Source organism: Aspergillus novofumigatus (assembly GCF_002847465.1).
Source record: "Aspergillus novofumigatus IBT 16806 chromosome Unknown P174scaffold_4, whole genome shotgun sequence".
NCBI classification, from domain to species: domain Eukaryota; kingdom Fungi; phylum Ascomycota; class Eurotiomycetes; order Eurotiales; family Aspergillaceae; genus Aspergillus; species Aspergillus novofumigatus.
The window spans coordinates 2,870,710-2,883,843 of record NW_020194277.1 but is presented as its reverse complement, the minus strand read 5'-3'; the positions used below and the strand labels follow the sequence as shown (position 1 = coordinate 2,883,843).

The window sequence follows — 13,134 nt, the reverse complement described above, 5'->3', positions numbered from 1 at the left end:
TCTATGTATTTATCTATATATTCTAATTAGTTAAGCTAGAATTAGATTTAGTTTTAGTACTAAATATAGCCTTATATTTATTCCCTTTATTAATTACTAGCATATAATACTCATAGAAATTAGTTTTTATTAGACTCTTAGGGGAGTCCTTTATAAATTTAGATTTAATAATATTATACTAAGATAGCAGCTCTTTTAATAGCTCTTCTAGCATGAAAAGGGTGGCTATATAAGGTATAATTAGTATCTTAAGGTATTTATATATATCTACCCTATCTCTAAATATGCTTATATACTAGGTAATTATTATAAAATCTAATCTCCTTATATAGATTATCTTCTCAAAATTTAAATATAATTCTGAATAGCTATAACCTAATATAATATTCTTAATTACTTCCTATATATTATCTATATATAATTAGATCTATTATTATATATAGCATATTAGTAATATCTTTACCTACTTAGCCTATTAGCTAGTTATATACCAGCTTTAAGGCCTTACTCTATATTTAATAGTTTAGGTGTATTACTTCTATCCTAGATATTAACTTATTAATTAAATCTTATAGCTTATAAAGTTCTAATTCTAATTTAGGATAAAAGGTCTATAATTTATAGTCCTATATTTTTAATTATTTATTTAATCTAGATATACTTACTAGTAAGGAATCTTTATAGCCTGTGTAAGGTCTGCCATTTCTATAGTATAATTCTAATTCTAATTTATATCTTCTTATGATTGATTAAAGGTTCTAGGTAAGGAGTAAGAGTTTAATTTAACTTTATTATTAGATATATAAAAGTTTATAGAAATATATAAAATAGTATTAACTTACTAATATTAGCTAGAGCTAGGGAGCTACATACTAACTAACCCTTCTACCTAGTTTCAAGGGTCGCCCATAATATAAGGAGCCATCTTAATATTAGATTTTTTAATAAGATAATATTTAAAGCTTCATTATATCCCCAAACCATAAAAATATATATATTTCCTATAGATAAAAGGAACTCTAGGATCTAATCTATCTTCCTAGATAGTTATAAATACTTAATAATTACTCTATAATTAATTACATAATTAATTAATTCTATTATTACTATATACTATATCTTCTATAGCCTTAGTCTCTCCTTTATATCATCATACCCTTTCTTTAGCTTCTTTATCTATAATAGATTTAAGCTAGATATAGTGTGGTAGGGTCAGCTCTTTATATTATAGGGAAGATAGTTATTTATTCTTAACTAATAGCTATTATTAATAAGTAATATAGCACATAATTTATTAGACATACATATATACTATAATAAAAAGAAAAAAAGAGAAAAAAAAGCTTAGAGTATTATAAATCTATATTAAAAGAATATAAGGTATATCTCCTTAGTTATATATAAATCTATAAGTAATTACATCATATACTTTCTTATCTTACTAATAAGCTTCTACTTAGCAAGATCCTAATCTAATATTTATAAGAGCACCTATGGAATGCTCTCTATTAAATAGTGGATAGCATAGTGGTAGTAATGCCTTTATAGTAGAACTAATTACTAAGGTATAAAATACTCATACCTCTATAGTTAATAATATCTCTATAGATCATATACTACCTATATAAGCACCCATAGTTTAGCTATATATAGGTTTACTATATCTAATAACTATCAGGGCCCCCTCTTTATGTGCTACATCTCTATAGCTAGAGATAGTTATATAGTCTCTTCTAATCTATATAAACTACATCTTCTTATTAGGCTATTTAAAATAGTTAATATTATTACTACTTAGCATTATTTATTACTATATAATAATAATATTATTATTAACTAGTATATTACTCCCTTAAATAATATCTGTTATATAGTGGTTTAGCCTTATTATTATAAATATTTTAAATAGCTTTATATAGTGCTTAGTAGTATAGGAGCTTCTTATCTTTATAGGCTTATAGATTCTCTTCTCCTTCTTCTCTTCTTTTATTCATAATATTAAATTATTTATTATATAAGTATCTTATCTTCTTCCTCTCTACTATATATTCCTTTATAGGTTTCTTAATCATCTTTATAATCATAAGATCTTAATTACCTTACTCTCTTTTATTTTAGTTTATTCTCTATAAGTAATTATAGTCATAGGTTCTCCTATTATAGGCCTACATAATTTATTTATATTAATAAAATTATTTATAATACCTACTTAGTTAAGGTATAATTAATAAGAATACCTAGTGTAGAATAACTTAGTTATATAATCAAATAATTAAATATCTGTATGCTATATATAATTATTAAGAATATTTAGCTAGAGAAGAATATAAGAGCTATATTTATTACTTCTAAATCTTTTATCTTCTAAGTTTTAATAAAAGTACTTAAACCATATTAAAACATTTATAACCTTAAGCTGTATCCCTATATATAATAGTAAGTATAGTAAGGACGCTATAGTAAAATAGCTTAGAAGAATTAATAAATACTTTTATAATAAGTAAAATTAAAAAGATTACTATAATTAAGTATTATCTTATTAATTAGACTAAGAAGTAATAAGATACTAATAAATAAAAGATTAAATATAACTTAATAACTACTATTATTACTTTAGATACTTTAAATAGTAGATCTAGGATAACTTTAGTAAGATTAGAGAGAATAAGTATTAAAAAGAATATAAAAAGTATACTTAAATAAATTAAATAATATAATTATATAATTATATACTACTTCCGTTATTTATTAAATATACTAAGTCTATAATTCTTAATAATATATTAATTTAAAAGTTTACTATTAACCTAAAACTAGTTCTATATACTTACTAGGTAGAAGATTATAATAAACTAACTTCTTTTAATAATATAGTTAATTATTTTACTAAGTATAAATAAGGGGTTATTTTAAATATCTAAATATAGCTTTCATTATTTAGTAAAATTAATGATTATTAAATAGACTTAATAGATATTAATTTTAATACTATTATAGTATCTCTAAGCCATGTAAGAAAAGATATATATAAATAAAAGATCTATTATTAAAGTAATTAAGCTTATTTTAATTATAGATAGAAGCACTATAATACTTAAGCTTATATTATATATATACTAAGCTAGCTAAAATCTAATTATAAGAAATAGTTAAAAAATAAGAAAGTCTACTAGATTAGAAAGGACTAGTTAGTTAATTATTAAAGGCTTTTAATATTAAAAACTATAAGATATTTAATAATCTTAAATCTCTAAAAAAAGAAATAATTCCAATAATAATAATAATAATAATAAGGATTAACCCTTATAAGAGAGTACTCTTTATATAATAAAAGTAAATCTAGAAGATTATAAATATATTAATGCTTACTTAAATACTCTTAGATTAGATATTTTTTATTTTTCTACTAAGATTAAAGCCTCTTAGATAGTAGCTTCTCTATAAGTACTATTAAATTATAGTTCCAGTCATATATTTATTTTAAAGTATTTAGCTAATTTATTCATTACCTTCTAGTTTTAATTTTAATATATATCTAAATTACTATAGATCTAATTACTAAATAATATACTTATATATATATTATCCTAAGTTTAAATTCTATTAAGATTAGATAATTAGTACTATATAATTACTCTATAGGTTCTTAAGATAATAGTATAATATTATCTTAAGTTAGGATTAGCTAGAGTATATTAATCTAACTATTAACTAGATTATAGAATAGATATATATTAAGAGATATAAAATAAAGGTTACTACTATTTATCTAATTAATCTTTACTACTAAATTAATTTAGATTTTAATTTAGAAGTATCTATTAATCTTAGCTCTACTAAATAACTTTATTATATACTATAAAAAGGATGATAAGAAGCATTATTTATTTATTTATCAAAGAAAGATAAAGAAGTATTAATAGATTTATATTAACTAGGTTCCCTACTTACCTAATATAAAAATATACTTAGAGAAGAGTTATACCCTAAAATATCTTTAGAATAGTTATTATAGTATTATATTAATATTATATTAATACTAGAGATTCCTTTCTAATAAATATAAACTCTTACCTATAGCTAGTTGCATAAGAAGTTTTATAAGATAAAAAATAATTAAAGAACTATCAAAAAAGATACTAGTAATTATAAATAGGTAAGTTATTAATTCTAAAGATAGCTTTTAATATATTATTTAGTGAGTTTAAATTCTTAGTAATATCTCCTAGACTTTATAATATATCTAAATATTCTAAATAATAATAAATAGTATTATATAGGATCTTAATTTTATAGTAGTCTATCTTAATAATATCTTAATCTTTTTAGACTTAGATAAAGAGTATTAAGAGTATATTTAGTAAGTACTTAACTAACTCTAAATATATTACTTTTTATAAAACTCTTTAAATACACCTTTATTAAGAGAGAATTAGAATTTTATCGCTATATTATTAGTAATAGATTTATTTAACTAATACCCACAAAGCTTAAAGTCATAAAGATATAGCTAAAACTAATCAATATTTTTTATTATAAGAGTAGTAAAGTATAATGCTTCCATAACTACTATATAATATATAAAGCATTATTTATTAGGCTACAGTAATATAATATTTAAGGGCATTGAAAGGCTTATATTATATATAAGCTTATATAGTATTACCTATATAGGTATATTCTTTATAGAATTAAATATTCTTTATAGCTATAGTAGGACTATAGGCTAGTTAGTAGTCTTATTTAATAAAACTACTTAGACATGCCTCTTATGCTCCTACTTATTCTAGGAGTAGATTAATATATTATCTAGATAGATAATATAGTAGATATTAAATAGATTATTTAGTATACTATTAATATATATCTAGAATATAGCTAGTATATTTACTAGCCTAAAGGGTATTAATACTTATAGTATCTATAGTATATTTTAAATATAGTTTTCTACTTATTATCTAGTTTAAAAATATAATAATATATATTATATAGATTTAGTTATATAAAGATCTTTACTCCTTATTAATAGTCTATCTAGTATTTTACTAATTAGAGGTAGTAGGTAGTAGTTCTTAATTATAATAGTATTTAGGCCTTAATAGTTAATATATAATTATAGGCTACTATCTTTTTTTTAATATAAAAAGGATAGGTGCTCTTAGAATATCTTATCTATCTTTTTTCTAGTACTTTCTTACTATATTTCTTCAGGACCTCTAGCTCTATATAGAGAGATTATAGATTAGCCTAAATAGGGACTACTTTCCTAGCTTAATCTTAATAGTATAATTATACTCTATATTTATTATAAGTATATTAGCTTCCTTATCTAAAAAAATATTAGTAAACTTATAGTATTACTCTAGTAGTACTAGTTCTCCTAATAATAATATAAAGAAGGAGAGTACCTCTCCTTCTACTATCTCTTTTAGATAAATAATAAATTTTATATTACTATTAAGCATCCCTATTATATATTCTTCTAATAATATAATTTTTATTCTAGGGGTACTATAGTAATCTTTATTAATCTAATATTTCTAAGTATATTATATAAAATTAATAATTAGATTTATTACTACTAGCTATAGCTACCCTAGTATAAGGTCATGCCCTACTATACCTACTATATAGAATTCTATTTTTATACTCTCCCTGTATATCTATAGCTATAATATAGAGGTAATACCTTTTATATAATATAACCTTCTAGCTATTAATAGCCTTAATTTAGTAAGACATATTTATTACTTGCTACTCTAGGTTCTCCTTTATCTAGTATTAGCTAATAAAGTTACCCTATACATTTATATTTAGAAGTAAGCTAATATATTTCCTAGCTATACTTTAGCTAGTTATCTATAGCTACTTCTATATTAAGTATTAAGGATATAATATCTGTAGTTCCTTTATTTAGGTCTAGTACTAATACTATATATAGTACTAGACTATCTATTTTTTTTAGCCTATTAGTTCTTAATTAATTCTTATATATTTTAGATATCTTACTATAATATAGCCTTTCTTACTACAGTTATAATACTTAATAGTACTCTTACCTTTACTAGAGATATACTTCTTTTTATTATAGAAACTATATTTTCTTAATTCTAGGCTTTTACCTTATATATAGTTGCTTTCTTAGCCTAGTACTTTAACTCTTCTAGATAACTAGCCCTTATAAGTAACTTAGTTATCTAGTTTTTAATAAATATAACTTTATTAATATAATTACTATATAAGATGTCTTCTATAATTTAGTAATATAGAATTTTTATCTTAGATATTAGGGAGTAGATTTATCTAGAGGTATACCTTGTTTTACTTATTAATTTATTCTCTAGTAAGCTAGGCCTTCTATTACTCTAGATATACTATAAAATTAGCTACTATCTATAATTCTAGCTGTCTAGTATCTATATATTTTTATAGGGTATTATATACTAAGGTCTTTAGATTATTTCCTTATCTTAGTAGGAATTAGGTGAGTTACTCCTATATCTACTTTATAGATAGTAATTTCCTATATCTAATTTATTAGCCTAGTATTTTATTAGTAAGTAGTAGAATTACTACTTAGATCTTTTAATATTTCTTTATATAGAATCTATAGTATTACTTAAAATATACCATTATACTATTTATAATTTAGTATAGTTATATATATTTTTAAATTAGAACCCTATAGTAAATAGAACTTTTAGAACTGTGAGAACCTGTGCTGGGCTATAAGGTTTCCTAACTAAGGTAAAAGACCTACTATGATTAACCCCTATGGTTAATCATGCCTAGCTCCTATATATATATCTTTAAGCCTTACTACAGCCTCTAATAATAACTACTTTAGTATCTATATTTAATAAATTATCTTATCTATTATTTTTATAGGTAGGTAGTTGGAGGTTATTATCCTCTATAAGTATTATAGGTGGTGTAGATCTAGTTCTAAGAGGTATTTAGGCTATATTACTTATAGTTAGAGTTACATAACTGGACTATAAAAACCACAACCAACCCTTACCAAACTTGCAGCAGTTCAGTTTGGTTCCTAGATTAAGAAACCACACCAGGTTAGGGGCGGGTCAGGGGTTAAACTACTAGAAACTATTTTACTTAGTAATTACTAATTTCTAGGATTTCTCTAGAAATATTAATATACTAGATAGCCTAGTATCTAGTCTATCTAAATGTGAAATATCAATTGAAAATATCTTGTGGTTAGTAAGATATAGGGGAATAAGTATCTCTATTATAGGTTAGTATAAAAGTAGTGGTAGTTTATATATATATATTACTAATCCTTAATAACCACTATGTTTAAAAATAATTTTTTAACCACCACCTATTCAGCCCTATAGATATTAAATTAATATTTTAGGTATAGATTAAAATGACTATAATTACTATATATTTTATATAAAAATATTTATTTTCTATAAGCATGTTTAATAGGCCCTAGGCATAGGCCTAAGGTAGGAGAAATCAAAATTTAAAAACTATTAAAATTTTTAATATTGCCTAGGTATACCGCCCGCCTAGGTAGGCTAGTGACTGCCTATCTAGGCCTAGTAGTGGGTTTTGCAGTGAAAATTATAACCTGATCTAGTTTAGTTATAGGTTCTAAAATTTGAACCTAAAACTATAGTGGTTTAGGCTAACTAGGCTTAAACCCACCTAAACCTGCACTAAATGCAACTTAGTTATTAGTTCCTCTAAGGGGTCCTATATAGATTTACTTTAAAAGATATATATAGGGATATATTATATTAATTTCATATATCTAAGGTATATTATATATATACTATAATATTATTAAGTTCCTAGAATATCTTTCCCTATTGCTATATCTACTCTAGCTTAATAATTTATTTTTATATAGCTAGGAGATCTTCTTTTAAGATTTCTAGGGGTTATTACTTACTAATATCATTATATTTAAGGTCTTTTATTATTAATTAGATATATAGTTACCCTATACTAGGGGTGCTTCTAGTAGTAACTATTTTACTTAATAAGGTATATAAAACTATTCCTATTAGGCTAACTTAATTTAGTAGAGTAATTAGAACTATAAGAGCACCTATAGAATACTATTTATTAAGTAGTAGATAGTATAGTAGTAGTAATACCTTTATAGTTAAACTAATTACTAAGGTATAAGCATCTTGCCCCTTAGTAGTTAATAATATCTCTACAGGTTATATACTACTTTTATGACCACCTATAGTTTAGCTATATATAGGTTTACTACACCTAATAAAGGCTACTAATTCATCCCTATTCTATTATATATCTAATAATATCACGTGCAGATGTCACTACTTATTAATAATAGCTACTAGCTAAGAATAATAAACTATCTTCCCCATAATATAAAGAGCTAACCCTCCTAATTAGTAGTATATCCCTGGGCTTTCTAGGAAGGTAATTAAGTATTACTAGTTATAAAATTATTATTCTAATTTTAATTTCTTAATTATAAAGTAATATAGTAGTAGTTTATCTAAACTTATTAATCTTCTTTACTTACTTAGAGCTTTAATATTATTAGAGCAGCTTAGAGCTTTACTATTTCCCCCTAACTACTTTCCTAAGAAGGAAATTAGCTTAATTAATAGCTTAGGATTTAACTTAATTAGTAAACTTTATCTTTATCTTTATATCTATTACCAAAAAATATTAAATACCTTATATTAATTATTATTTAACTTATTTTTATTAAACCTATCTAAGTATTATCTTAAATTATAAGTATTATATTCTATCCTCTTATATTAAGATTTTATTCTCCTTATCTATTAGTAGCCTATTTAATTCTAAGCTATATTCTATTATTTCTACTCTTATTATTACTAAGTTATTATTATAACTATATAAATTATTATACTATTATTATTACTATTATAGGCTAGTTATCTACTACTTATATAATAAATATAATTAACTTATAGCTCATCTTAACTACTATATAATTCTAGTTATTTAAAGAGATAGAACATAGATTTATAAAGGATCTAGACCTAGATATAATAGTAAGAATTATATTTCTATTATAATATTAAAAGGATCCCTAATAGATTAAATTCCTAGTTAATTAGATTTATATCTAAGCTACTCTCTCTACAGTAGTATAGGGGTTCCTTAAGTAGTTAGAATTCCTCTAGAATAACTAATAATTCCTTATCTTTTATATAAATCATCCAGAAGACAATAATTAAGTAGTAAAATAACTACTAGAAAGACTAAAGAATTTCTTATTATTAATATTAATACTAAGATATCTAGCATTCTATAAAAAGGATACCCTATTTACTATACTAAAATTAGAAGATAAGGATAAGAAAGAGGAGGATAAATTCTTTATATCTCTAGACTTTAAAGCCTAGATTAGTTAATTAGACTTAGGATTATTATCTTTTATATATTATAGATTAAATATAGAGTTATCTAGAAATACTAAGAAGTAACTAGACTTACCTTTATCTATTCTAGAATCTCTAAAATCTCTAGAATATCTATAAAGTTCTGCCTAGAGTTTATTATCTAAGGATCTACTAATATTTAATTCCCTAATTATAAATATAGTAGGATAGGCTCTAAATAGTTCTAATAGGCTAAATCATATTTTTATAGAAGGATAAAAAGAATAGCTTAGTACTATAATTTAATAGATAATAGATATCTATATAGACCTTAATTAATACTTAGCTTAAGGCTTAAAAGTAGTAAAGTAATATAAATCTTAGTAGTTTAAATAATAACTAAAATATAGAAGATAGTTATCCCTTTAATTATTATTATTCTAGATATAGATACTAATAAAGGGGCTATAATAATAATTATAATAGTAGCTTAAGTAATAAGAGTAGTTATTAACTACTATATTACTATACTAATAGTAATACTAGATAAGAGATAAATCTAGAAAGACTAAGTAATAGTATTAAGAATTAAGATAGACTAAATAGAGGAGTATAGTATATAGCTAATATTAGATTCTTCTATTCTAATATATCTTTCTTATAGGGAGGTAGAGAGATAATTAATAAGAATAATAAGATATTTTACTATTTAGCTATAGTATTTACTAATTATATTAGAGTAGCTATATAGTCTTAGTAGATTACTAAGATTAGCTAGAATCTTAATACCTACTTTTATAGAAAGGCTTTAAAGTAGTAGAATTCTAAACTAAATAGTATTACTAAATATAGTCTTATCTACTCTACGTCTCTACTAATATTAAAGATTAGTATATAGCCCTTAAAAAGTGATTTAAGCTCCTACTAAGCTAAGTAAGGTAGAGACTAGATAATACTTATTATATAGTTATAGATATTATTACTAAGAGACCTCTCTTATTATATATAGCTTTAATTATATCTCTTACTAAATAATATAGGGAGGGAGAAACTAAGTTCGCTCTAGTATTATAAGTATAGTATAACCTAGATATGACCCTATATAAATTAATTAATAAACTAGATAAAGGGACTACTATATAGTTTATTTAAACTCTAAATAAAAAATCTATAAACTAGTTTAATAAGTTTACTGGTATGCTGATTCCCTGTCATCTTCCCTATGACATAAAGAGCTGACCCTACTAATTGGTCTTGCAGGTAAGGCAAGAAAACATGTAATGCAATTACTTATGGATTTGCATGCAGCTAAGGAGACACACCCTGCATTCTTTTGATGTGGATTTACATGTGACGACATTCCTTTAGCTCCAAGCTTTCTTTTTTTTCTTTTTTTCCTTTTGTATTGTGGCAAATGTTGTATGTCCAACAACATCACATGTGGATGTCACCACTTATCAATGATAGCTACTAGCTAAGAATGAAAAACCATCTTCCCCATGGCATAAAGAGCTGACCCTACCACATTCTAGGATACCCATGCATGCTCCCATAGTCCCACCACACTAACTCATACATACCAGGCCTAATCAACTCTAAGCCCTATGGCCAATCCTAGACATATAATAAATGGCCCAATACATAGTCCATTTACTTACAAAATACATCTCAAAATAACACTATGGGAATATATACAACCATTGAACCACATCATTGGCAACCTAAGAGGAGAAAAGTTTAAGGTAGGAGTGTCAGAATATAATACATGTACCAGCAAACCAGCAGTCCAATACCAGTGTTACTAGGTAGATCTAAATACACTCCAGCCCGTGTTTACGGTGCTTCTGAGAATGCAGCAGGATCTGTACTCCAGTTCACCTTCATACAATCAGGAATTAAGATGTCAATCATTGCACATTGCACCTAATAATTATTACATGATGATAATAGCTATAAGTAGTGACATACTTATAGCTGAACATCATTATTAAGAAGCCGAACTTCCTCACCAGGTTGAAATGCAGGGAGGCCAATAAAAGGACAGCCCTATAAATGATAACCCACATGGTCAGATATCATGCCGATGAAAAAAGGGACATTTAGATATTCCATACCTCACAGCGAAAAGCATCACCTAATGAGCAGTTTCCACAGCTCCCGACCTTTCCCTGCACCGTGAAGTCAACCTCAGCCAAATCATCATGTAACAACTTCATTGCGTCAAGTTGCTCGTCAGCATCAGCCCTCTTGACTGCATCCTCCTCCTGTAATTTCTGCGCGAGCCCGCAAGTACAATCCTTACAAGCTCTGCGGCGCTTCCCCGCTTTGGGACGGCATTCTGGTGCTGGTCCACCTGTTAGTTGGGTTTGACTGACACATAAACTCAAGCCGAACGACGAGGGCCATAATGATGCCTAAACCATAATCATATCACGCAAAAGAAGAACACTTACGCTGTATGATTGGCGCTGAAAGCTCACTGTCATCCAGAAGATTGTCCTCGTTGATAAGTTCATCATCAGAAGTCTCATTATTGTCCATTGTAGCTGCTGATACAATGTTCTCACGGAATTTTTGAGACCCGCCAACAGCGACCCTATCATCACCACTGGCGGCTTTACCCCCGAAACCTCAGGAGGGAACGGATGTTCTGCAGCTGATTCCTCTAAACTGGGTGCCTCAGCAAGATGGTAATTTTTCCTTCCAAGCCGCAATGGAACAGCCTGCATCTCCTCGATATCGGGTTTCAGGTATTTGCCATTGCCAACATGTATAAGTCCGGCAAGAATCGCTTCGTCATGATCAAAGGCAACCCCGGAAACTGCATCCTGACCGTAAATATACCCACCTCTTCTGAGAGACCCAAAAATTTGATTGAATGTCTGGCGGTTTATAAGTTTCAGACTCTCAGAAAAGGAGTTATCTCCACCTGCTAGGATGACGATACTAGAGTATGTTGAGTCTGGCAATGACGCAAGACCAAGGGCCAAACGATCCAGCATCTGAAGATCAGTTGCATTGCGATTGTATGACTGAAGTGTCTCATTTAATTTCGCAGGTTGGGACGAGAGGGATGGGGGTGATAGTAAAAGAGTTTGTTTAGCCATTGAATACCTGGACGGTTGTTTGTATTTAACAAAGTTAGGATCTTCTATTCTTATTGTGAGTGAAGACTGGCATGGCCATCTCTTTTCTAAACCTTTGTATTATTAATCTAGATTCCTCAGAATAACTATCAAACAAGAGTAGATGGTTAAGACCTGATTAGTAATAATGATTAGTATTAACTTTTTTTCCACTTGTGTAAATTTTACCATGGCAGGCCTGTATGTCATAAGGTAGGGAAAGAGGCCCTGCTAGCTGCAAGACTTACCACCCAACTCACCTGCCAAGCATGTATCAAAGCACCAGTGAAGGTAATGTATTTCCCAGGCAAGCAGTCCACCTGACTGAGTGGTGCACCCCTCATTGAATTTCACCATGTTTGAATCCTGAAGCTATCCAAATCAACTAAAATGCCATCAAAACCATGATATATCTCTTAAAATTTGGCAGAGCAAGAGGGAAGGCTTTAATTAGTAATATCTACTTTAAAAAAGAATAAAATTTCACATACAGTGGCACATCAAATGTTTAAATCCAATGTATTTACCACTAGTGTTAAGGGCTATGGCGGACTGGAAGACTACTATACACACTAGATTATATAATATACAACTATAATTATCTCTAAGTTACTTAGTATTCTATAACTTAGTATTTAGTTCTTCTT

The 13,134-nt window shown here is 26.4% G+C and overlaps 1 protein-coding gene across 1 annotated transcript; it reads right to left on the bottom strand.

Moving 5' to 3' along the window:
- Positions 1–11,264: 11,264 nt before the first annotated feature.
- Positions 11,265–12,560, bottom strand: P174DRAFT_441798 (DUF689-domain-containing protein). Its single transcript, XM_024827416.1, has 4 exons — positions 12,006–12,560; positions 11,816–11,970; positions 11,477–11,706; positions 11,265–11,408 (listed from the first exon to the last, which is right to left on the bottom strand). The coding sequence occupies exons 1-4, from the start codon at positions 12,467–12,469 to the stop codon at positions 11,331–11,333; spliced, it is 927 nt and encodes a 308-aa protein (XP_024683095.1). The 5' UTR covers positions 12,470–12,560; the 3' UTR covers positions 11,265–11,330.
- Between the last annotated feature and the right edge of the window lie 574 nt (positions 12,561–13,134).

Bases quoted from the DNA above. Each gene is read 5' to 3' on its own strand.
- P174DRAFT_441798 (XM_024827416.1), bottom strand. From the start codon at position 12,469: ATGGCTAAACAAACTCTTTTACTATCACCCCCATCCCTCTCGTCCCAA. The intron at 11,971-12,005 runs GTTCCCTCCTGA...TAAAGCCGCCAG, and splicing joins GAATCAGCTGCAGAACATCC to TGGTGATGATAGGGTCGCTG. The intron at 11,409-11,476 runs GTATGGAATATC...TATCATTTATAG, and splicing joins GTGATGCTTTTCGCTGTGAG to GGCTGTCCTTTTATTGGCCT.